General features: G+C 40.6%; 2 protein-coding genes and 1 long non-coding RNA gene across 8 annotated transcripts in view; 2 read left to right on the top strand and 1 right to left on the bottom strand.

The window, feature by feature from the left end:
- The first annotated feature begins 1210 nt into the window (after positions 1-1210).
- LOC128252499 (fragile X messenger ribonucleoprotein 1 homolog) lies at positions 1211-10322 on the top strand. 3 transcript variants are annotated; one of them, XM_052980266.1, is made up of 12 exons: positions 1213-1533; positions 2252-2342; positions 2397-2592; positions 4016-4065; positions 5599-5922; positions 5994-6159; positions 6220-6287; positions 6425-6734; positions 6783-6914; positions 7214-7715; positions 8502-8576; positions 8650-10322. In XM_052980266.1, exons 3-12 carry the CDS (start codon positions 2542-2544, stop codon positions 9060-9062), a joined length of 2091 nt encoding a protein of 696 aa, XP_052836226.1. In that variant the 5' UTR covers positions 1213-1533; positions 2252-2342; positions 2397-2541; the 3' UTR covers positions 9063-10322. The 3 variants fall into 3 exon arrangements, with proteins under 3 accessions (XP_052836228.1, XP_052836226.1, XP_052836227.1); XM_052980267.1 differs by having other exon boundaries at positions 1214-1533; positions 6425-6725; XM_052980268.1 differs by lacking the exons at positions 8502-8576; positions 8650-10322 and adding an exon at positions 7786-7966 and having other exon boundaries at positions 1211-1533.
- A 671-nt stretch (positions 10323-10993) lies between these two features.
- LOC128252502 (uncharacterized) overlaps positions 10994-26064 on the bottom strand; it is a 20046-nt gene continuing 4975 nt past the window's right edge. For 2 of the 3 annotated variants that reach the window (XR_008267308.1, XR_008267307.1), the window contains exon 3: positions 22071-23672. This is a non-coding gene — a long non-coding RNA (uncharacterized LOC128252502). Of the gene's footprint in view, positions 11434-11530; positions 11719-22070; positions 23673-26064 lie in introns of those variants that run through there. The other variant, XR_008267309.1, reaches the window with a different exon arrangement.
- The window catches only part of LOC128252500 (alkaline phosphatase 4), a 20397-nt gene continuing 14928 nt past the window's right edge, over positions 20596-26064 (top strand). The window contains exon 1 of one of the 2 annotated variants that reach the window (XM_052980271.1): positions 20596-20968. The gene's annotated coding sequence lies outside the window, so the exon portion shown is untranslated. Of the gene's footprint in view, positions 20969-24957; positions 25272-26064 lie in introns of those variants that run through there. The other variant, XM_052980272.1, reaches the window with a different exon arrangement.

Here is a 26064-nt window from a genome sequence, read left to right as displayed (position 1 = left end):
GGAAAGTGGTCAAGTAAGGGTGGTAATAGATAAAAAGAAGGGCGGGATGGCTGCGTTTTGGCCAAGAGAAAATCAGAATGCATTTCCGCAACAAATTGCCGCTTGACAGTAATTACCGTTAACACAAACAGTAATTTGTGACTATCAAATTGAGAATCATGATACCCTGTAGCTAAGAAGTTTACGGCTTTTTAGTGAAACAACCTCCTATTTTTGGCTTGAAAGTGGGTAAAGCGTATGTGCAGGGTATTGACACAATAGTATGATTTTCCACACAAACGAAGGATTTATTTTAATGGTTCCCATTTGGGGACTGGCCATGAAATTGTTGCAATTTGTTGCCACATATTTACTTCAAAAATAACAAAATAATTTTTGATTTAATACAATTACCCATATTTAAGTAATTTTGTTGGGGCTCAAATTAATAATAAAGAACAGGAATGTACTTTGTGCAAGTAAATATAGTGTGCTTAACATTTAATGAAAAATATGAGTAATAAATCGAAGCTATTCAGAAATGCGTAGTCATTAACTGAAGATCGTCTGCATTTTGTACACTCTGCCAGATTTCCGCTATCCGATTTTTTTAAAAGTTGATGAATATGGGTTTATAAATAGAATGCACTGCACTTTTACCAGTTTATCGGGCACCCACCATCAGGAGCATTTCATGAATGGCAGAAAACAAATTCAACAAGCGTGTTGACAAAAGGCGCTAGCCACGTCACGCGATTGCGGGCAATCAAAGGGGCAAAGAAAGAGCAAATAAAACACCGCATGTGAAAATTTGCGCGCACTGGTGACCCCAATAGTCGTTGCAATTACAAGCACAATTACATTAACGGCAATCGTTGTGGCCAGCAATTCATAAAATTAAAATCGAATCAAATCAATGGAAAAGCGCCTAGCATGTGATTCAATCTGCTGATGGGCAAGCAATTCAATTAGTGGTTAGAAGCCAGCAAACCAAATGAGCAGTCAATCGGGAACAGCCATTAAAATTCATCAATTTCAATTTAAAGTTTAAATTCACTTATCAGTAATTCAAATTTTTAAGAAGTAACCGCCTGCGCGCCTTAAATGCAGCTCTGTCCATTGTGACCCAGCCACGTTTCAACACTCTGGCAACGGCGAACGGGCTGTCACCTGGCAACGTTGCCACTCCGCTGCCTCTTCTGTCAAACATTATTTCGTGCGTATTTTTAAGCAAACCCTGTAGTTATTCAGCACAAATGATTTATCAAGAAATTAGTTTTCCATTTTTGTAATTCCAACGCATTGGGTCACATCGCCCAAAAGACCAAACCCATCTAAAGTGGCCAGCAACGCGCGCCGATTGCATCCGGGTGGCAACTCCAGCAGAACGTTGCCGAGCTGCGAAACTGTGCAAAAGCAAAACGAAGAGAACGCAGCGCAGCCGAAAAAAATTGAAGCAGCACTGCACGCGATATATTTTGTATTTTCAAAGGTTAAAGCCGCATTCAAAGGCATCCGCCGAGCGCAAACGAAGTGCAAAAGTGCCGGCCAGCCGTAAGTTTTGTTATTTTTGCAGCAAATTGTGTATTACAGCCGCAAAAAGCGCTGGAAAAATTTAGCAAGAACCGAAAAAAAACGAAAAACGAAAAAATTTTGCACATCGTCGGCGGCGACGACGTCGGCAGCGGCAGCGACGCCGCTTCTCTGCCGGCAGCGGCGGCGACGCAGCAGCAAAAGGGAGCAGCTGAAAGAGGAAAAGCTATAAAATACAAGCTACGCAACGCTGATGGATTTTCTCTGAAAAAAGAACGGGTAAAACGGAAGTAAATGTGGAAATTATGTGTAAATTCGATATGTAAATTCGGCATGTGCCGTTTCGTAGTGTGCGTGAAATTCTTATTGGAAAAGCGTGCTCATCGGTGTGAACGAACGAGAGCGAAACATTTCGGCGGCGAGAGAGAGGGAGAGCGAGAGAGCGCGCACACGCTTGATTAACGTGGTATGTGTGTGCGGCGGCGGACACTCACACACACGCAAAAGAAGAGACAAAGAAGAAGAGGAAGCACTACGCTGCTGCGCTGCCGGCAAAGTCGCTGCCGGCTTCGACGTCGCTGCCGGCGCCGCAGTTGGCTGCCAGGAATTTTCTGGCCCCAAAATAACTTCAAAATTTAGTTTTTTGATTGCCAGTGCGTCAAAAATATATTTCCCTCCCCAAAAAAAAAAAAAATCATCCAGAAAACAAAACCATTCCATTTCTGTTATTGCTTTTTAGACAACATTTAGCAGCCGCAAAGCAAAAGACTGATTTGATTACAAGGAATTAAGAGCAGGTACGCGAGGATTCTGCCCCTGCACACTGAATTGTGGGTATTGTCTCATGGAAATTAAGAACATCTAATATCTGTAAATCCCCGCAGGAACCCTAGATAACACGGCAAACTGCAGTCGACGGGGAAAAGTCGGGAGTTGAAGGCTGGGCAGCAGCAGCATCAGCAGGAGGGACGGACGACGAAGAACCACCAAAACAAAGCGGAAAAACCAGGAGTCACCACGTCCAGCAACATGGAAGATCTTCTCGTGGAAGTTCGGCTCGACAATGGCGCCTACTACAAGGTGAGTTAGTGCTAATTAAGCGGAAGACGAAAAGGTTTTTCCCCCAAGATAACAGGAGGGTAAAAAAAGAGGCAGGGAGTTGGGGCAGCAGCTGCCTCAGTTTCTAATTTCGTGGATTTCAGCTTTATTTCTATAAATAAACAGCAACATTTTGAGTGGAGTCTCGACATCATCGCCACCACCATTGCCGCCACTACACCAACACCAACACGCAGACACCAACGCATTCACGCACACTGCGTTGTGGGGGTGCCGGCGTTGATGTCGACGCAGACTGCGCTGCTTGCTGCACTGCCGCCTGACGTCGGACATTCATATTTGTTGTTTTGGTGATTTCCCCTTTTTCTAAACGTTGCAATTTATAAAGATAAGGCGATTTAACCATTGTAATTCGCGGTTTATTGATATTCCTGAGTAGATTACACCCTTACCGGGACTTTAAGCGCACTTTTAGGTTCATAAACCAAGTCTGGTAACACTATAAACACTCATCTCTTCCGGGTCAGTATTTATCCATCTATAAACAAAAGGTTTTAATGGGAGTAAAGTAAATTCGCATTTTTTAATCACAATTTGTAAAAAATCATGACTTTAATTTCTATGAGTAATTACTTGTAAATATTATTTTAATATACAGCTTAATTGTAGATTGTTATAGTACAAAACGTTTTATCTTCCGAGTTCAACAGTTTTTATTATTATAATTATATATTAATGAAACGCGTGTTTTAATATTACATGGAGAGATAAACTTTCTCTTTTTCAATAAAAAAAATAGGCTTTTATTAACATGTAATGACACCTATCTTGATTCCAAAATTATTTCCTATTTAATTATTAATTTTGATAGATTTACATTTCACTTACTTTTCGCATTGTTAATATTCGTTTTTTTTTTTTTATGAAAGTGAAATCAGTTTCATTATATTATTATCCTATTGCGTTCTGGAAACCTGCTGGAAAACTGATTATTTGGTGAAGAATACTTCGCATAGCGCTTGATTTCGATTACGTTGTTCGTAAACAAGCCAAGTGCAGTGCATATAAACACACTCGCTAGAGAGACTTCCCTGATGATGATGATTCAGCACTCGGCTGTTTGCATTTCGGATAAGGTTCTACTCGCTTATCAGAGATGTTGGCTCCACATTGTTGGTCAGCCGTTTCGGGGTGGGGCAATCATAGAAATATTATTTATATATACATATGCGAATACGCGTTTGTGCCTAGCTGAATGGGGAATATAGTAGGCAATAGCCATATTAATGACACACATTTCTCTCTCTCTCTCTCTCTCTACTTCTATGCCGATCCAATGCTGGCCCTGTCAATGCTCTTGTATTTCATCCGCTTGCTGCCCTGCCGCCAACAAACAACTACAACTGGCACAACTGAAAACTAAAAACTGCGACAACAACAACAGGGCCAGGTGACAGCTGTCGGCGATGATGGCATCTTTGTGGATGTGGACGGGTAAGTTTATTCAAACAAACAAATCTGCGAACAGGGCAAACAACAACCGAACCAACGCAAACCAAACACATCGGATACACCGCACCACAACATTTAGAACGCATTTTCTAACTAATTTGCACCGATTAATACAATCAGAGCGGGCGGCGGCGGCCACAACCACCGACGGGACTTCTTGGCATCCAAATTAGAAATTAGAGATGCTGGGCACGCATCATTTATAATCGTCCCTCCGTCATCCACTTCCCCTTCTGCGGACGGACTCTCTAATTTGGCGCAATTTGTTAAACGCCAGTGTCGCTGCAGCAGCACAAATAGTAGTTCGTTGGCAAAAAAAAAAAAAAATAGAAAACAAACTGCTGACTGATGGACTGACCAACGCAGTCCAAGACTGTCCGCCCCACTGACTTGGGAAGTTCCCAATGGAGGAGTAGGGGATGGCTTCCATCTCTGCCAAAAGCTGTCAAGTGCGAGCGACAAATGCCACTAAGCAGCGGCGCTGACACGGCGGCCAGCGTCAAAGGCGCGACTATTTTTAACCGCGGAAAGAAACCATTTATATGTATTTATTCATTTCCCATTCGGTTATGAAGCTCTGACCAAACAGCTTGTAACCAGTATTGCCATAATTATAGGCTTAATTATTAAATATGCTGGTTTTGCTTTTAAATTTTGTCATAACCTGACTCAATACTTTAATTAAATATTTCAAATGTACCTCATAAATATGCCTACAAAATCATTACTTTTATTATCATAAAGTAAACCATTTTTTAAATTTGTAACCTACAATCTTTAATGTAACCTTTACATTTATTGTTATTGCCCAGAACTTTGGTTTCTTGAAGTTAAAATGTCATCGTCTATTTTTAAACGATAGAATGTCACACTGAAAGACATAAAGCACCATAAATCTTATTTGTGATATAAAAAAACAGGACAGAACTTTATAATAAGTTTGAGCAACTAGGCCATGACGGCCTCAATCTTTTTTCGAACAGTATAAGGTTTTTTCGATAAAATAAGAAAGAGTATAAAATTGTCGTTTATCCGTTTTTAATTGCTGCCGTTTATGCCAGCTCTTCTTTGGATTTGGTTTTTGTTTTGTGTGTCTGCTGCATTTCTTGTGACATTTTTGGAACGAAAGTTTTTTCGGTTTTTAATTCAGTTTTGTTGTCTTCCATCTCTCGCACACCGGAGATCCACTTGAGCTGAGCAGCTGGATCTAAATTTAGTTGCTCCACTATCCTGTCCGACTCTGTGGCATTTCCGATCTGCGTTTCGTGGCGGGATTCGGGATGGGTTTGGCAATAGGAGTGGGCCTGGGTCTGCCGTGGCACCCGCACATTGGTTGTTGTTGTTGTTGTTGTTGTTGTTGCTGTGCCTTGGCCCTCTGCCAGCGGAACAGTTGCAGCGGCAGCGGCAGCCTCTGCAAACACCTGTCCGCGGACAGTATGTATGCATAATATAACAAGTGCACCTTAATTAATTGAATCTGCTTTCTTCGCTTTCTTCGCAAACGCATTGTTGCAGCGTGCCCGAGGTGATGAAATATCCATTTGTGAACGTCCGCCTGCCGCCCGAGGAAACCGTGGAGGTGGCCGCCCCAATCTTCGAGGAGGGCATGGAGGTGGAAGTGTTTACGCGCACAAACGAGCGCGAAACCTGCGGCTGGTGGGTGGCCATCATCAAAATGCTCAAAGCGGACATCTGTGCGGTCGCGTACATTGGTTTTGAGACGCCCTACACCGAAATCTGCGAACTGGGCCGTCTGCGCGCCAAAAACTCGAATCCGCCAATTACAGCCAAGTCCTTCTATCAGTTCACGCTGCCCGTTCCCGAGGAGTTGCGCGAAGAGTGAGTGCCTTTCTGCATATTCCTTAATAATCTATAATTAATCAAATAATCACGTCCTTGCCACATTTTAGAGCCCAGAAGGATGGCATACACAAGGAGTTTCAGCGCACAATCGATGCCGGCGTCTGCAACTACAGTCGCGATCTGGACGCCCTGATCGTCATCTCCAAGTGGGAGCACACTCAGAAGCGCGCCAGCATGCTCAAGGATATGCATTTTCGTAATCTCTCACAGAAGGTATGTCACGTAGACTTAATACTTTAAGGAAATTATCTAAAATATTATATATTTGTACAGGTTATGCTGTTGAAAAGGACTGAAGAAGCTGCTCGTCAGCTCGAAACGACTAAACTGATGAGCCGTGGGTACGTTTCATTCAGATATTAATGAGAAAGGTTTACAAATATTCTTTGGTTATTTTAAAACATTATTTGTAAATCCTTCACTAGAACATGTTGTTCCATTTGTAATGTTCTTCTAATCTACAATTGTTTTTCTGCAGAAACTACGTTGAGGAGTTCCGTGTGCGTGACGATCTCATGGGCCTGGCCATCGGCTCGCATGGCTCGAATATACAAGCGGCACGCACGCTGGTCGGCGTCACCAACATCGAGCTGGAGGAGAAGTCCTGCACATTCAAGATCAGCGGCGAGACCGAGGAGTCTGTGCAGCGGGCCCGCGCCATGCTCGAGTACGCTGAGGAGTTCTTCCAGGTGCCCAGGGAGCTGGTGGGCAAGGTGATCGGCAAGAACGGACGCATCATCCAGGAGATTGTGGACAAAAGTGGCGTGTTTCGAATCAAGGTGAGTGCTGTGAGTATTGTGCGCTAACGCGGGCCAGTCCTAATCTGTTCCGGGCAGATCGCTGGCGACGACGAGCAGGATCAGAACATCCCACGCGAGCTGGCGCACGTACCCTTTGTGTTCATTGGCACCGTGGAGAGCATTGCGAATGCCAAAGTGCTCTTGGAATATCATCTGTCGCATCTGAAGGTGAGATAAAGCTTATGATTATCTGTTTTTTGGTTTTCGTTTTCACTAAATTGCAAGTAATATTAACTATGCAGCCGAAAACTGTTTATTAAATGGGGTCAGAACAAAAATATAAAAATATAGGACTTCTCAATTAAACATTTATAAATCTTTTCTTCAACTTTTTTTTTTCAAAATAATAATACATTTAATAAAGAGCAATTTACTTTTCAAAACGAGCTTTCTGCAAAAGTGAAAACCGTAAAAACAGATTCTTTATGTGGCTTTACTAATCCCTGCGTTTGTTATAAACCCTTTAGGAAGTGGAGCAGCTGCGCCAGGAGAAACTGGAGATTGATCAGCAGCTTCGCGCCATCCAGGAATCCTCCATGGGCTCCACACAGAGCTTCCCCGTGACGCGGCGTTCTGAGCGCGGCTACAGCAGCGACATCGAGTCCGTGCGCTCAATGCGCGGCGGTGGCGGCGGTCAGCGTGGACGCGGACGCGGACGTGGCGGCGGCGGTCCTGGTGGCGGTAACGGGCTGAACCAGCGTTACCATAACAATCGCCGCGACGAGGACGACTACAATTCGCGAGGGGATCATCAGCGCGACCAGCAGCGTGGCTACAACGATCGCGGCAGCGGCGACAACAGCGGCAATTACCGTGGCGGTGGCGCCGGTGGGCCCGGCAACAACAGGCGCGGTGGCGTCAACCGCCGGCCGCCACGCAACGAGCAGCAGAACGGCAGGGACTATCAGCACCACAACCACACCGCCGAGGAGGTGCGGGAGACCCGTGAAGTGAGCAGCGTGGAAAGAGGTGAGTTCCGTGAATCATGCTGCCAATTAACCAATTAGTTGAATCAATTTATTTCGCGCGCTCAAACAAGATACAAAGTGAATACTCGATCCATCCCCTCTCCCTTCAATGGACATCGTGTGGGGTCAAGAAAACGAGAATCTGTACAGCAAGTTTATTAGCTATTAAAGAGTACTATATTAAGATAAGGACTGTTCCCCATTTTCATCTATGTTTAGGCTTCTAATTTAAATAAATCAAATGACATCATATTAGTTTTTTGTGTAACTGATCATAATAAACTTATTAAGAGATTGAAGTATTCTACACACATTTTTTTAATTATTATTTTATGTTAATATGTGCCTGAAATGCACATATTCTGCCTATTGTTGTTGACCAATGGGTGTGTTTAAGCAAAATTTAGGTTTGTGTAACTTAGAACATCATCGTCTGGATAAAAAAAAAAAAAACAATTTTGTATAATACTAAAATCCCAAAGAGCTGTCACATTATTTTTAATTCCTTCCTCGTTTCAAAAAATATTTTCTTATCCCATTTATTTGTTAGTAAAATCAATGGCAATACATTTTGTGGTTTAGATGCTAGCAATATCAATATTTTTGAGTCCAAGTGGTTCAAGTAAAGATCGTATATTTTATTAACTCGAAATTTGTAATTTTTCAATTGGTGGTAGCGTGACAGGCGAAAGTTTCTGTAGTGGAACTGAATCCGTTTTGGTATATTACTATTGCCGTTTGTATTTTTAAACCGCGACTTTTATTCTCATTATCCTCCTTTTCACAGCGGACAGTAACTCATCGTACGAGGGCAGCTCGAGGAGGCGTAGAAGGCAGAAGAACAACAATGGGCCAAGTAACAGTGAGTAGAATGCAGTTGCTGCGGGTCAGCATGCCACCAACTTAACTGAAAACGTATCGTGGCGATCTTGCAGCAAACGGAGCGGTGGCCAACAACAACAACAAACCCCAGTCGGCGCAGCAGCCACAACAGCAACAACCGCAGCCGCCGGCGCCTGTGAACAAGGCGGCACTGAATGCCGGAGATGCCAGCAAACAGAACAGCGGCAATGCGAACGCCGCTGGCGGTGCGAGCAAGCCGAAGGATGCCTCACGCAACGGCGACAAGCAGCAGGCGGGCACACAACAACAGCAGCAGCAGCAGCCGCAACAGCAGCAACCATCGCAGGTACAGCAGCAACAGCAGGCGCCACAGCAGCAGCAACAGCAGCCGAAAGCGCGACGCAACAACAAGAATCGCAGCAACAACCACACGGACCAGCCAACCGGCCAGCAGCAGCTGACGGAGAATGTCAAAAAAGAGGGCCTGGTTAATGGCACGTCCTAAGCCAATTGGGCAAAGCGGTAGCAGCAGCAGCAGCAGCAGCGGTAGCAGCAACTAACAGATGGGAAGAACAACATGAACATGAACACAAATTGCACATTGTTCAACGAAGTAACAATGTTGTGAGCGCAGCGGGGGCAGTTTTAATATTCATGTTGATGTCATTGAATATAACCGCCACATAACACAACAAACAACAACAACACATCCAAGCAACAGCAGACACTAGAACAACAACAACATCAGCCAGAACATCAGTCACTAACAAATTGTTTGAGAAACTATATGAGTAACTAAAAGAAGGAAACGAAAAATTAAAATACATGAAATATGTAACAAATGTAAAAGCATATACTAACACACACACACAGATACACTCACACACACACACACACACACACACACAGTTCGAATTATACACAAAAAAAAAAAAGAAATAAAAGAAAATTCATGCCTAGGCTTATAATTTGAATTGAAACTAAAAAAGCTTCAATAACAATCAAAATGAATTATATTTATGTATAAAACTAATTCAAAGGCAATTATAAACAAGCAAAACGAACGAATCGAAAGGGAAACATTGAATATGAAAACTAAAACTTTAACTCTAATCCGGGCAATTAGCGTAGTTTTTCGAAAGGAAAATCTAAAGAAAACCTGGCAGAACGGGCGCTTCTAAAGCGCCCTTTGTGTCGACTTGAAAAGTTTCTAGTTATATGCATATTATAATAAAACGAGAATAATATAATTGCATTTTTTGTTTTGGTTAAATTAATTTTAATTGAGTCTGTCATCTGTTTTTTTTTGTGTATAATTCGTGCATGCAACAACTTAATCGCCAAGCAGGTTTTTCGATTTTACCATAATTTTTGTATTATTATTGTTTAGTTTACCATTGTAAATGCCATGGCGCGCTTAGAAGTTGCCTATAAAATTTAACAAAGTGAACGAACGCGGCTCCAGACAAAAGCCAAGACAAACAAATCGACTTGCAAGTGAATGTTGGCAATGGACATGTTCGTCTTGGGCTTTTGCAGCGTTATATTGTTTATTTTGTTCGTTACAACATGGAAACCCTCTCTTATTTGTATAATGTTGTATTTATTTTCTATTATTAACACATCCCCACCCCACACTCAGCCGCATACACCATCAAAAAACACTAATGTCAACTCTCACATACACGCTCGCTCATACAAACAATGAAAGGAAAACTCATTGATCTTGATTTTGTTTTATAAATATATAATTTACTTCGCCAAACCTACAAAGCGTATACTAACTTAGTCCTCTATTAAATACTCTTAAATTATTTAACGCAAGTAACGTGCAGCGTTGAGAGCATTAAACACAATCATCGAGAATCGTGAAACATTTGAATGAAACCATTATAGAGAAGCCCCTAACATAATTACAATTAGTTCAAGCAAGCCGATCACATCAACTAAGGAATATAAATACAATGTAAAGCCACCACAAACCATTTAAGAACAAACAGCAAGAAGCAAAACAGAGCAATTCTTCTATCTTATTTGGGAGAACAGTGTCAATAATATGTAAGAAAGGCAACAACACATTTTAACATACATTAAAGAAGGAGATAACGATAATGGTACCGATAAAGATAAATTTAAATAATGTTGTGTAATTCAAATTAAATAAAAACAAAAATCCAGCAAAAACAAAACTGCATAAAAACATAAACGTAATAATATAAATATAATGAGAAAATGTGCGATTTAAATTTATTATTTATATAAAGATGAACTTATAAAGAATAGAAATATAGCAAGTAAATTTTATTAATTTAAAATTTATATATATAAAACAAACAAACCATCAAACAAAAGACGTTTGAATTTATTTTAGTTATTTTTGCCAAAACTAACGTAGTCAAATTTAACTCGACCTCAGGGCGTTTTGGGTGGGTTCGGAGCAGTAAGCTGATATATTTATTTAAATTCGCTACAACTAAGATTTTATTCTTTCTTAACTTTTAAGCTTAATGAAATCAATTTGACAGTCAACATATTTACTTTTTTTTTTTTGAATAAGGAATTGGTAGTGTTTCTTAAGAGTTAATGATTTTCTCGTGGATGACGGCATGGAGAAGTAGTATGGAAAGCGCTTCTTGATATTTGGTCCAGAAAATGTCCTCCTTCCATCCTGATTATGGCCAAGTCACTTTGCCTTAGCCCATATAGCATTATCGTTGATTTAGCTTGTCGCGGCGGCAGTGAAGATAGTGGCTGTGAATTGTCAACGGCAATAATTGGCTACACAACCAGCTAACCACACTGCCAAAGCGCATAGCCAATTGAGGTTACTTGATTGTGGTGTCACTAATTTGGTCAACATATAATTCATTCGGGATCTTAATGATTGATGGACAGACAAAACATAGATAAGGAGAACGGTTATTTTTTCTGTAATACATTTCGTTCAAAAATCTTAAATTATTGTAGCCTCACCATCTTGCGGATGTTTTCGAGCAACTTCACTTGCTCGCCGAGCTTTTTGGGGCACCGAGCGCCACCTTCTGGCCAATGTTGGGTGGGGGGTCTTCAAGTGGGGGGATTTCCCGATATGCTGCTTTTTATGCTACGTTGCGTGTCGACGAAAGCTCTTGCGGGTGGTGCCGGGGGGTGGTTAAAGTGCGCTGTAAAATATGCAATGTTAGCCGTTAGTTTTAAAATCATACTATTTTATGGGACTTTAGTTTGGTAGTTAAAAAAAAGTTGCTGCTAATTTTATAGTTCGTACCTAGCACTGTATAATCTAATTTCTTTGATTTTCTCTATAAATAGCATTGGTTCCCTCCGAAAAGTCTAATTCCTATAATTTCCAGTACAAATAATATATAATTCAGGGCAAAATAAGTTGAAATTGCTATTAAAGACCTTTGTGGCACAATTGCAATATTTATAATTGAACCAATTAGAGCAGGAGTGCTCAAGGTCATCGCTAGCTCTACGCTGTCATGGTTAAGAAACCTTGCAGCCGAAGGTTACTTCTCGTTGCTGCCCTGCCCTCAACATGCAAAGTTCCCTCGATAAATCAAATAAAACCACAATATACATATACAGTTCAAGGCTCTTCATAGAAGATATTCATATTTTATTGCATTCTTTATTTAAAAACAGTGGCATACAGATATGTAACTTAAGAGTAAGATTATTTATTTCTTAATAATATGTTTAGGGTAAAAATCAGTTTGAGAATTGGTTTGTCACACTATCACAAAAATTGCATATTTCATTTATTGTTCTCGCATTTTCTTGCATTCGGGAAGATTGTACGTTCTGGAATGTCGTACCAGATAGTGCATTTACATGCTTCAGAATGTTTCAGTGCAAATGCACTCCTGACACGCAGCCCAAAACCTTCAAAGGATGCATTGTCATTTAATCGTTTATTTTAAACTGAAACTGAAACAAAACTAAAATTATGTTGAGCACGGCGCGGCGTCGCGTATTTGTTTGGGCAGTGTCATTGGCAGCTATTGGACCAGTCAATGGATCTCCTGGAGGCTATTACTGGATTGGATTCGACGATAAACCGAAAACGAAGGTAACTTCCAACAAACAAACAAAGCTCAAACGCATGCAGAACAAAAGTGAAGTGGGAACTGGAACGGGATTGGGACTGGGAATCCGAGTACAATGAACCATGAGCTAAGAACACGGCCGCAACGCTCACGAAACTGGTGATAAGCAGCCGCAGGTGCCAAGGTGCGCTGTTGATTGTGATAAGCTATAACCAACGGATCGGGGCGATATGAGTATGTAGGTGGGCCCCGAGGGGTGTATGCACAAAGTGGGTCGATGCGGATCGCTGATCGTCGATCGCCGATCGGTTATACAAGTCGTTTGTGTGTCACCACATGTCATTCGGGTTGAGTTTTTCCCATTTATGCTCCGGCCTATCAGTCAGCGCCATGTAAGCTGGTAAAATCTAGGCGGAAACTGAATGAAATGCCCTCAACATCGAAACTGGAACCCATTTGCAAGGGGTCGATAAGATAAGCAGGCCGATTATAAACTGATTGCTCAAAAAGTAATCCACTGTCGAATTTCTTAAGAACTTGTACACAAGCTGCCTATTTCATCAATGCAGTACCCAATGTTTTCTAGAGCAGAGATTCATTTCTATTCCGGCAAATAGGCGCAGTTCGGCCAATGCAGCCTTCAATTTTGACTTGCTTGGCTGATTTTTACTTGACTCTAGGTGTGGCGTATAAACACAAAATAAATCCAAAAAACGAGGCCAAAACATTGAGCGGGCATTGGGCCTAAACAAACAAAGGCAAGAAGTGGAGGAACCAGACCAATGCTAACAATTATTGTAGAATACAATCTAAATACATTGAATTTTGAGCGGAGCAAACAGAACCGAAATTTCGCAATTAAAAAACCGACCGAACATGACTGCAAACACACTGCGTATACGCGATGTGTCATCTATAAGCACACATGCACATAAAGAGTGGAATATCTGACAGATAATAAACAGTCTTAGCTTGTAAAATTCATAATGTGTGTAACCATTTAGTTTTTTAATCGCGTGCCAGCGAGAAGAGTGTGTGCGTTTGTGTGTTCTAATTTCGAAAGAACAAGAGCTCGGGCAATTAAATAAATTATTGTTCATTTGTGTCGCTGTGTGTGCGTATGTGTGTGTATTGATTAATGAAAAGCTAGCTCATGAGCTTAAAAAGCGTTAACTGAATAAAGAAACAAAATGTGCTTCCATGTGCCTGTCAAATCGTTCGTATCCATGTGCGTTAAATGGGTTACATGGTCGACCTGGCAGTTGAATGAAAAATTTCTAAAATGCCCCAAAACACCTTCTCGCCCCGTTCTGACAGTCCCCCTAAGCTGTGCGCTCCTCTTTATGGCCCACTTAGTGGCTCAGTTATAATTTCATTAGGCAAATGCTGAGCATTTTTCATTAGCACTTCATGAACCAATGGCCCCTCCATTGCAGCCCCCTGACCCCCCTCTCGTTTTGCTGTGTTGGCCAACACGTTTACTTTTATCTGGGTCATAAAAGCTGCCACTGCCACTGCCAGCCAACGGAGTTTCGAAGAAGTTGTCGTCACCGGAAGTGACCCGAAGTGTTACCAAACTGAAATAGAGGGCCATAACGCTACTTAAATAAATTACTGTTTGACTCGGCCAAAAAGAATTGCAAGAGCCAAAAGTAAACCGTGAAACAAGAAGCCAGCGCTGAGGTGGAAAAAGAATTTCTAATTATAGCCGATATTCAGTGCTACTGCTTTCCTGGTGGACTGTGGATTTTAATAATTAATTTATACCGAGCACAAAAAAAAGTAGTCTTTCCAAAAAAGATTATTAAATAAAAACGTTATTAAAACGAATGAATTTCTTTTTTTTAATTTTACACAGCACATTGGTATTAAAGAAACAAATAAACACAATGGAAAACAATTAGATTTTTGAAAACTATTTGGTTAAACAGCAAAAATCTAAATAAAATGTTGCCTTATGAAATCACAGTACCACGGACAAAGAGTATCAAATGGAGAGAGCGTTCCCCCTTTTTAATTCGGTGGGTCGCATGATCAGCCACACATAACTAAAAAAACACGCACGCTGACTCTGGCACTTATTATCTGCTAAATACACACTCGACTGACTCAGATACAGATACATTCATGAAATTTCGTAGGCAAAAGCACGAGCGCGTTCCCAGAGGAGGAAAAACCTATAGCTCGGTAAACGCGGCGTATACGTAATCACAGACGCGGAATGTTTGCTATTTGATTTTTTATCTGCAGACGGGAAACCACAACAGCCAGACAAGTCCAAAAGCGAAGGCAGCCCTTGTCTGACTGCCCAAATTTTATACAAATTGTTTGTGTTTTTCGGAAGCGGATTATTCGCTTGGCAACAAAGCGATATGGAAATGTGACCACGATAAGCTGGAAGTAAGAAATTCCATAAACTTATCTCACTTTCCGTCACCATTTACGTGGCTGCCTCAGCGGCATTTAAAAATAATGGAGCCCACAATTGACGCAGCTAACTTATGACGATCGCTGCTGAAGCATACAAGTTTTTTGCTTTTGGTTTTATGGCAATTTAGTCTAAAATTAAAAAGAACAAAACAAACTGAGTCATGCGTTAAAGGCGTGATACCTAATAGAAGATCATGAAGAATAGCGCTGCGTGCGTGTGAAAGAAAAAGTAGAGAAATGGGCGAAGGTCTGGCCAAAACAAGAATCAAGTTGAAATGTGTTGAATTGAAATTATATATATGTTGAAAGGTTGTTAAACAAAATAGTTGTTCTTGGAAGCTTTCATTCCATTTCAATTTTGACACCAATATAGCTGTATTCTATCAAATTTTCTTAGAAGAAACATTCTTTACTTAACTTTCTAAAAGCTAAATAATGCATATACTTTGAACAACTTTCTTCGAACAACTGACGAGTGAATTCATCAAAGTTTAAACTGTTTCGCAAGGAACAACAAACGGACTGCTACTTGGCCAAAAAGACATCGATAAAAGCGTGTCTATGAGGGCGCGTGTTTGTGTGAAGATTTGCTGGCAGGCTCAGGTTGACCCAAATCGTTATAGGCCTCAAGCAGTGTCTATATCGTATGGCAACGTGCCGTGTCTTTTGCCTTCTGGGTGATGTAATAAGTGGCAGGCGAAATGACACACAAGTGTGCATTGAATTTGCAACACAAAAGGCGGCGGCGAAGGGGGTCAAAGTGGGTAATAGATGAGTTATGCGGTGGGCCATAAATTTGTCATCCGACTGCATTTAAGCCATATTTATAGAGCACTCTTCGACTAAATTCATCGGACAAACTAATAAATGTCAGAATTCTGGCAAATAAATATAGATAAATTCTCTGCAGCTCTTTCTGGGCTTTCTCTTGTTATTTTGTTTTCTTTTCTTTTTTTGATTCATGGCATGGCAACATTTCACTTTTCATTTTACCCTGCAAAAGAACCGCCCTCCAATCCACACCCTTGCCAATCCAATGTGCACTGCATTTGGCCCGGAGCCAAAGAGAATTTTTATTTTTGGCTCCTTGGCTCAGCTCACGACTGCAGCCAGGCCATGGATGGTGCCGTGTATCCGATAGATACCAATACACTTGGGCCAGGCCAGAGCTATCTAGGTTGGCTATACTATGTAAGCTTTCGGCCTGACTAAAAATCAATACGCGGCGTCACGAAGCCCATCCAATTGTAATTATCGGAGGTGCCAAAAAGACCGTTTCCAACTAATCAAACTGCAACTTGCGGAGGGTTGAATGGCTGAGGCTGGCTTCCCTCCCCAATAAACTGGGTCATAACACTGACCCAATTTCGTCTTTACATAACTGCTGTAGTGCGAGTGACGGGGAGAGGGGCAGATCGACCTCCATGCGGAGTAGTTTGCAGGCTGCTGCATTGCCATCTCCACACAAACGACCTTGCGGTCCGGGCTGAAGGTCGCTTTTGGTAGCCAAAAGGCAACCAAACATTTCACAATGTATAGCTATATATTTGATACAATGAAAAATATTTTAAAAATCTCAGAAATACTTAAAAGCAAATGAACACAACACGTGATTCATTTGGGGTATTTCAAATTCCGAATAAATGCTGAATGCTAGACCTGGCTTATCAGCAAATGCTAATCGTTTTAGTCTGGTTGACTGACAAATTAGGAGTCTAAACTGATAGTTTTAAAGCTGACTAACTAGGCACAAACTACTGGTAGCCAATGATCCATCACAGAACGCCGCCGACAATGATGTCATAATGATATCTGTTTATAGGGATTTACGTGTACCCTGTTGTTTTAGCGATGACAACTTTTGTCTGCTGCCTGGCTGCTGATATCAGTTAAAGTCCAAAATCCAAATGCAAATTCAACGAAAATTCGCGGCACTCTGGCGAATGTTTATAAAAACGTACTTAGCTATTTATAAATGCTGCTTAACGATTAACAGACTGCAAAGTCCAAAGACGAAATTTATTACTTTGAAAATAGAAAAATATTTAATGCTGACTTGCTTGGGATGTGTTAGTTTTGGCTTTAATACTTCAAAAAGAAAATCGCTAAGACTCATAAGTTTGTTTCTGTGAAATTTGTAGTGAGCTGTCTAAGCTTTAAACTGGTTTTTATATTCCCTCTTGGCATCAAATCAATCAGCGCGGATTTTTGCCATGAATCACAGAAATATTTTCGTGTTTCTCGGGCTGAGATAAGCTGTTTCTTCATCGCTTTTGTTCGTTATGAATTTGCACTGGCTTAGGAAATATCTGCTTTTCGATATCTGTTTGTGTTTGCACGCCTGTTTTCTGTGTCAAATGCATTTTTCAGTCATCCACCCACACGAGCGCGGGGAAAAACAACAAAAATCGACCTCATAACACCCACCTACAGGCACGCACACCACTGCAGGTGAATGGCTACTTGCTTGTGGGCATGTGTATTTTCTATGTACCGATGGCCTTATATAAAAGTCGGTTCGTTATTTTTACACAAAATATTGCAATTTGCTGTGTTACCCCCACACTCACACACTAACACACTGGCCCACAGCGCGTATACGTACTGTGTTCGCATGGCAAAACCGAGCAAGGTCAAGTGGCCGAGTTGTGTGAGTTGTTGCTCTCGGATTGCAAGTGCCTCCGATTTAATTGCCCTCGCCTGAATTTTATCTTCCCCTTTTGAAGTCGCCGAAAGCCAGGCTTTAATTGAGATTTCACTTGCCCAGAGCTGATCCCCGTTTCACTGCTCCCCTACTTTTTTAACAATTAACAAGGTCTTTGTTTTGTGCATCTTATATAAGATGAAAACGAACTGCACAGAGAGATGCAAAATTTGGGTTACAAGCAGCAACTGCAGCGATACTAAATTTAAAACTGCCGCTGCGGCGGGAGCGAGCGAGAGAAAAAGCCGCCGCCGCCACCGCGCACACACAAGTGCGGCTGATTGTTTTAAACAAATTGCCCCGACTAGACACAAAACTACTTAACAATGTGTGTGAGCGAACGAACGGCCATTGTTTTTTTTTTTTTTTGTTGTTGTTCATGCCATGCCAATTACAGGGTGTCTATCTGTTGTGCCATTGCATAATGCCCAGCGAATTGCAATTGCAATGGCAGATGTGCAGCTAACCGACTGATATTACGTATACGCCACCGAAAAAGTCTGCGCTTGGGTTTGAGTTTGGTGTTTTGGGGTTTCAGTTTTCGGTTTATGCAATCCGGGTGAGGGGGTTAAGAGGAACACACTATATGGGTTGGAAAACGCAGTTAATCAGCTGTTGTGTGGATCGATCGACTGTCCGCCAGCTGTGTGCCCCTGATACTTCCGCTCGTTGTTGCCGACTCGATGGGAAAATGAACACTGAAGCTGGCCAACGGCAATTGGCCAACAGAAACGGACGTCGGCGACTGCAGCGGCAGCGACGTCGACTGCAGCTGCGTTTTTGGCTTTTCTTTGCCTTCGCCGTTGCCGTTTGTAAAGAAAAACTGTTACAATTTTAGGCCAAACGCGACGCGAACCGATACCGTTTTGATGGCCACGTGTGTGTCTGTCTCTCGTACGGATGTGTGTGTGTGTGTGGCAAAGACACTCTAAGGTGAAATATACTAAATGCAGGGCGGAATTTTGTATTAAATGTATTTCTGTCTCTCGCTGCAAATGCAGCTGCCACAACACACAAACACACACAAAGAACGGAACGAACTTTTCATTTCGCGGCTAAAACTAAAAAGTCGAACTACTTTGGTCTAACGCTGAAGCGCAATTGTCAGCTGCTCGGCTCGTTCAAAAAAGCTAAAACACTCGGCACTGGCAAGAGAGTGGGGGAGAGCTAGCTTTCGGTTAAAGCTCTCTCATCCCACACACACTCAGGCACACACACATAGGCAATGGCGAACAGCGGAAGCCAAGAGCTTTTGCAGTTGCACATGACGCAAACTATCTAGCTCTCTTTATCTACTACTCTCCCCCTCTCTCTCTTGAGCTATCTCCCTTGCACAGTTGCAGTTAAATGTTCAAGGTGATGTTTCCCTGTGTGCGTGTCCATGTGTCACAGTTTTTTTTTGCGAGAGAGATTCCACAATTATGCGAAATTATCGATCAAATGTTGTTCTAAGGTCAACCTTAAATTGAAAATTCCGCTTTTCCACCGCGATTTTTCCGCTTGAGGCCAACAGCTGCTATCGGAATTGTTAATCTCGACATGCATGACCTGCAGCATTTCGTGTGATTAGTGCCCGTACTGTCATTATAATGTTATTTCGATAAAACGAGAGCTGGCACACGATCTTGTGCGATAAACGATTTAAAGTGCTCTGACAGACAGACAGACGATCGGGAAATTAATATTAACAGTGCATACGAACCATCTTCAAATTGTAAAAATGTAAATAAATATAAATGGCTGCACTCTCTCCTTTAGTAACAATTTTGTGAAGTTGCTTGAATGAGAAAAAGTCCATTTAAAATAATGTTAGCTTAGAAAAATGATTTTGTTGGGGTGTATACAACTTCTGGGAGGATTTGAAATAAATAACGGAATATTAATAATAACCACATTATTAATTAACCACATTTTCTGAGACTCCTAAAAAAAATCAATCTCTAATAAATCTCAATACTTGGACCGTTCCAAACTAATAAAATTTTAAGGGTTTATTTTTAATAATACTATGTATTTAACTATATCTTATTAAAGAAATGCTACATGTGAATGACCTTGACTCTATTAAAAATCTTCTAAATATAAAATTGCAAGTCACACAAAATATCTGTCAAAATATAACAAAAGCTCTTTGGTTTAAATAAATCATTTTGATAGCTCAATCATAGTATTTATCTATCGTCGCCTATTCATTAATGATTTAATTTGTTGGCCATAAACTTGTTATTTCCGATGAAAAAAACTAAGGCTTGATTTCTATATCCCTTGATTGCGTAAGTCACAGCGCTTAGCCATTGTCTATTATTTGAGAGCAAGTTTTTATTGAATTTGATGGTGTTTTATATGCGAGCACTTCAATCGCAGCTTATTTCATCATAAAACTTGTCATGAGGTCACCGAGAATGCACACTGTGCCGATGACTGTGTCTTTAATTACTATCCAGATAATTGTTTGGCTAGCCCCGGGGGAAAACTGATTTTACACTGCCATTTGACCGAAAAAATCATGGCAGTGACAGAACCCAGCGATTGCATAAGACACAGGGAAGGCAAAAAGACTCTTAAATGCACACGTACCAAACTATACATATAACCGTAAAACACGGGGGAGAAAGGAAAAATTCGCTCGGGCAGAAAATCAATTTCGTTTTCCTTGACCTCAGGGTAAAAAGAACTACGAAAGACAAAGGGGAGTGTCGACAAAGGATAATTGACGGTCATTTGAAATGCAAAAGTGACAAAAGTGGCTGCAGCCGCGAGCAGGCAAATGTCGAAATAATGTCACCAAGTTGCCTTTGCACAGCTGCAGTTCGGATCAAGAACTGTTGGCCAATTCGCATTGCATCGCATCGCACCGCACCGCATCGCCAGTGTTTGAGCCAAAAAGCCGAAGCGAAACGAAAATAGAAAATACCAAATGGCTTTCGTTTTGCAGCAAGTGCACGCGACTAGGTGAAAACAAAAAAATGGGCAAAAAAAAATCTATATATATATATATAAATCGCAAAACAAAATCAATTTGCAGCATGAACATCTTTTTAATTGTTTCTGCCAGCGATTTCTAAAACTGATTGGACCGCTTCTCGCTAAAATTTCACTCATTTCTACGGACGGTTTGCTTTTTGTGCGGGGCATAATAAATGGTTTAAAGAGTTTTCAGAGCGTTGCATTCGATGCGCCCATCATCGCACCTCAAATCCCCACACCAATCCGCCCCATGTGCATGTAGTAAGTAGGGGTAAATAATACATTCAAATCGAAAAGAAATTCGGAGCAAGCGGAAAACCAAAAGCGAAATTATAATTATTTTGAATGTGTAACAAGAAAATGCTGAGTATAATCATATGCAATTTTTGTCTTCTCACTGATTATTTTCTTAAACGATTCTTAAATCTTAAGATTATTTTATTCAAATTCCAATTTATCTCTTTTCATTGTTTTTTTTATTTTTATTTGTTTTTTTTTTTGGGGAAAAATGAATACTTGGTTGAAACGAACTGAAGCTTATGGCTAAGAGAACATCTTTTTAGTATGGCAAAATTAGGTTTGTAAGGGAAAGTACGAAACAATTAAACGAATTGAAAATTATTGATAAATTGGACTTGCAAAACAAATGGTATTTATCCAGAGCAGAAAACTGGTAGATTTGACGAGAGACTTACCGCATATTGAAGGTAGGAGCTATCCTGGACGGATGTATCTGGAGCTGCAAGGATGCCAAACGGCCACTGGATACCACCAGCTGTGTTCACTTGCTGCAGTTTATTCAAAGCGAGCACAGGGTGTATCCCAATGGCAGTTGCATATGGAAATTCAGCTTTTCACGGAAAGCTCAGCAAGTACACAAACCACTTTTATCGCTCTGCTCCAAGCTACAGATGAAGTTTCCACAATGTTTTTATTCGGCTGCACTTTTCTAACACATACGTCATTCAGTTAAATCACACTTACGCACACTTATTTGTTTATCACTTTAATTTATTAAGTTGTGAAATATGTTGAGAATAAATTTGATATTTCAACACAGTCCTAATTTATTTATTCTTGCTCTAACGCATCCCTATAATATTTGTGAAATATTTAAAATATTAGTTTTAAAATTATTACCTCTTTCCAAGTCAGTTTCAAAACCCGATTATAATAGTTTTTTTTAATTTTCTGTAACCAATGTACTTATTTACTGATATAAATTTCCTGATGTTTATATTGATAAAGTTATATATTTTAAATTATTAATAATGAACATTTTACAATTAGATCAATGATTTTATAAATTCCTTAAATAACACTTAAACTTCATTGGTTTCTGATACTTAGAGACTTTCGATGTGATACAAGATATGTATAAATACGGCCCTTCTCATAGACTCACCATAAATTGTAGAGCATATATAATAAACAATTCATTTAAACTTTGTTTCTAGCCCTTATAAATTGTTTTCTGATTTATTTTAGTTCAACAAACCTATTTTCACAAGTTATTTTATTTAATAACTTTATCTAAACCCTTCAAAAACTCTTGTACTATTTTAACTGCACACTATTTTTTTGTCTTTTCTTGATATTTAATTTATTGCACTTTTGCCATCTGTGACCTGTGTCCAAAACTTTCCGTTGGCCAAACTGGACCTTTTCTGGGATATAACCGAAGTGCTTTTGGCTTGCATCTCGTCTCCTTGGGTTCGGCTCCAACAGCTGCCAGCCAACTTGTGGGTTGTTCCACATAAACGAGTATATATGTATATCCATATTCCCGATCCCCTCAAAATGGGCGTGTGTATCCGAGTGCTGCCCACGCGTATTGCTGCATGGGTGTGGAAAGGTCAAGGTGCAAGACAACAAGAACGAGTGTTGCACATGCCCAAAGTGTGTGTTGGTATTATACATACATATGTTCGGAGAGTTCGGTTCGTGTTGTTCTCAGCTGCTTAATTATTCAAATTTAATTGCCATATGCTGGTGTGCGTCACTTGAGTTCTATGTAAGTACGTACATACACAAAACACCAACCATATTGTTTGAATTTTTCTCCTATTTTGGGCTGTGCTAATCAATTCTCCACACCTGATTTTGCTATTAAGGGCGACGCGCCTTTAAAATGAACTTGGGAAAAACAAAACACACACCAACAAGCACTTGCACACACCGATACCGACACTGAACATTGGATACGGGATACAGGGGATAACTAGGCGTATGCGTGATGCTGACCTCATCGGCCGCCCGCTCGTCACCGAATAAACTTGGCCAACAGGGAAGCTGCAGCTGGGCTCGCACAGGTGGAGGTCACTTTCCCTCCTCCACTTCCCGATTTTCCCGCCTTTCACCCCGCTTATCGTCCGATTTTCTCCCATATCCTCCTATCCCCTTAGGTATGCAACAGTATGTGACTACACTACAACAAAACAGCAAACAGTTGGCCGACGCTGGCAGCGACGTCGACTGTGCTGCCTTAAGCCGCCCACGCAAAAGCTCCTCTCTCACACACTCACACTCTCGCAAAAGAGCAAACGCTATGAGAGCGAAGCTAGTACTCTGCTCTGATTTTGTTTTTGTTTAACTTAATCAATGGCAAACAGCTCCTCATACAAAACACATACCTGCTGTGTCTCTCTTTCTGATTCTCTCGATTTTTGCCGGCAGTTAAGAGTTTTCAAGTTCAAGTCTCTGAGTGAGAGCGCATGTCTGCTTTATATAGGCCGCCTCGCTCGCACACCAACACACACACGTTCAGTTGCATTTCGATTGTTGTTCCGCCTTTTCGCTTTTTGCTGTCGTCATGCAAAAATCAACGAAATCTCCCACCCCCTTTTCGGCCGGTGGTGGGTGGGTGGATTTAGAGGGCGGGTCAGTCAAATCCTTTCGACTTAGCGCTGCTCAGCTGAACTGAACTGTCGCTAATTAAATTTCCATGCTGACGCAGCTCACCACCCTAAAAATAAACAAACAAAGAGATTTTTGTTTAGAGCACCATCGATAAAATGCAGGCTAACATTATCGATTCCGCAGCATTTGTGCGCTGGCCATTGGTCGGTCTATAAACAAACATTTTGAAAGCAAGAAATTTGCCATTCGTTTGCACATTTTATGAGGGCGCAATTTACGAAGGAATTTGCACACACCACACTAGGAAATACTCCAAGGGGAATCAAAGACCATAAAAATACATATGTTCGGTATTAGAAAGGGTATTTCTTATAGTTTATATTTTGTTAATTTAAATAGACAACTTTATATGAAATTTCCTTTTAAAAGCACTCAATAATGGTTCAAAAATGATGTAAAATATAAATTGTATCATCATATCATATGTACTGACATTGCTATTTAGCTTCTAATATCCTGTTTATTTCGTATCACAAAGCAAACAATATCTGCTGTCTTATACCATTAATTTTCTTTGATATAGCTTATTATTTCTCTCAGTTATTCGTGTTTATAAAAGGTGGATTTGTGTCAATGTGGATATAAGTTTTGGTTTAAAAAAAATTTTTTTAGGGAAAGTGTAAAAAATGTTTTTTTGGCTACTAGTTTTAGATTGTTTTACTAATAGACACTTCGAACAATTATTTAATTATGTTAATTCGCTACCCACATCAAAATTTAAATATAGTCTTTCCAATTCTCATCCTAACATGATTTTTTTCCGTCACTTTTCTAATTCCAAATCTAATGCATTCGAATCCCCAGTCCCGCTGAGTGATTCACCCTTGTGCATAAGTCAGGGAGGAAAGTAGAATTTTATTTTCTAGGTTCGCCTGTCACCGTTCCCCTTCTTTATCACCGCCCACTCAAGGTCTTTTCGAGTGCATTGCACATTGCATATGGTATAATGCAATGCTGGTGCAACGAACTCACCGCTATGCAAAATGGAATTTAGTTTAATGTGCTTTTTATGTGCTATGGGTGTAGCCGGAATTAGTTTCAGTGAGGGAAAAATAATTATAAAATACATTTTTGAGGGTCAAAAATATCCGAATACTTTTCAGTTGATCATTTGTAGTATTAAGCTCAAAAGCTTAATGGGAAACTATTTTTTCGATTGATTTATTATTTAAAACTAACAAGTTTTTGTAATTGATAATACAGTGCGAACGAATTTTTTATGGAAATAGGAATGCGTTAATAGGTTCCCTGTTTCCAGTGAAACATTTTTAACGGTGTATGGCATCAATTTCGATGTTTGGGAGATCGATGTTCCAGCTTTTTGCTGTGTTTGCTGTTGAGCTACGAGTCCATTAAGTAAGAACAAGCTGGCGATTAATTAAATGGCCAACAGAAATTCTCGTTTTGCTTTGGCAGGTAGTCAGACAGGTCGAAAGGGGGTGGGTGGAGAATGGGAAGGTGGAGGGTGATTGCAGTCGCCACTCAGCGTAATCATCAACATCAATTCAATTAAAGCTCCATGGGTGTAGTAGGCTATGTGCGTGTGTGTCAGCAAAAGATAATAAAACTGAAAGGCAAAACGCATGGAGCAATAATAAGTGCGAATAAGTGTAGCAAAGCGGGCGGCAAAAATCAACTTTATCAGGTGCACAGACAAAAAAAAACACTTGAATCGATATTTTGGACACTTTGATAAAAAAGCTACGGCTTAAACCATTTGCATCTGGTAACAAGAACCAGAGTTTGCATGCTATTGTTGCCTAATAAATAAAAATATTACTCTCACCGATTATTATGGTAGGTTTTGAAGTGCAAGTAAAATAAATCAAATGATCAACAGTTCGTATGAGTAATAGATTTTTTTTTAAAAATCTGGTATGTAAAAAAGAGCACAGTATATACGGATGACATACAACTTTGTAATTGTATATAAACAATATACCGTGTTAGGTACACAGTTTTTACCAAAATATTGAATATTGGCACCAGACCATCGTATCATATCTATAAATTTTTTCTTTTTATATGCGGCCGAGGCTTCACTACGTAAGTGAGAGAGAGTGAGTTATGTTTGCTCACGTTTTATGCATTTGCCAGCGAATGTTTGTTGCCGCCACTTTTTCTTTTACTGTTTCGCCTATTCTTTCTTTGTGTTTGGTGCTTCGCTTCTGCTTTTTACTCATTGCTTTTTGTGATGCCTTTGCTTCCTCTTTGTTTGCCGCTGCACGTGTAGGCGTCTCTTTCTCGCATTGAAACGTGCAAAACTGGTTTGCCACTCGGCCACACACATACAAGCGGGTACAGCACAGCACTAGGGTAACTACGTATTGCCAGCTCGTTCGCACTCACGCCTCGAGTACTGTATGTACAACTAGTATCTTAACCTTGAACTTGAAACACACACACACACACGCATACAGAGGCGTAGATGAGAGAGC

The sequence above is a fragment of the Drosophila gunungcola genome, chromosome 3R (genome assembly GCF_025200985.1).
Source record: "Drosophila gunungcola strain Sukarami chromosome 3R, Dgunungcola_SK_2, whole genome shotgun sequence".
Lineage (NCBI taxonomy): Eukaryota > Metazoa > Arthropoda > Insecta > Diptera > Drosophilidae > Drosophila > Drosophila gunungcola.
The sequence above is the reverse complement of the archived record's forward strand: the minus strand, read 5'-3'. Positions and strand labels throughout refer to the sequence as shown.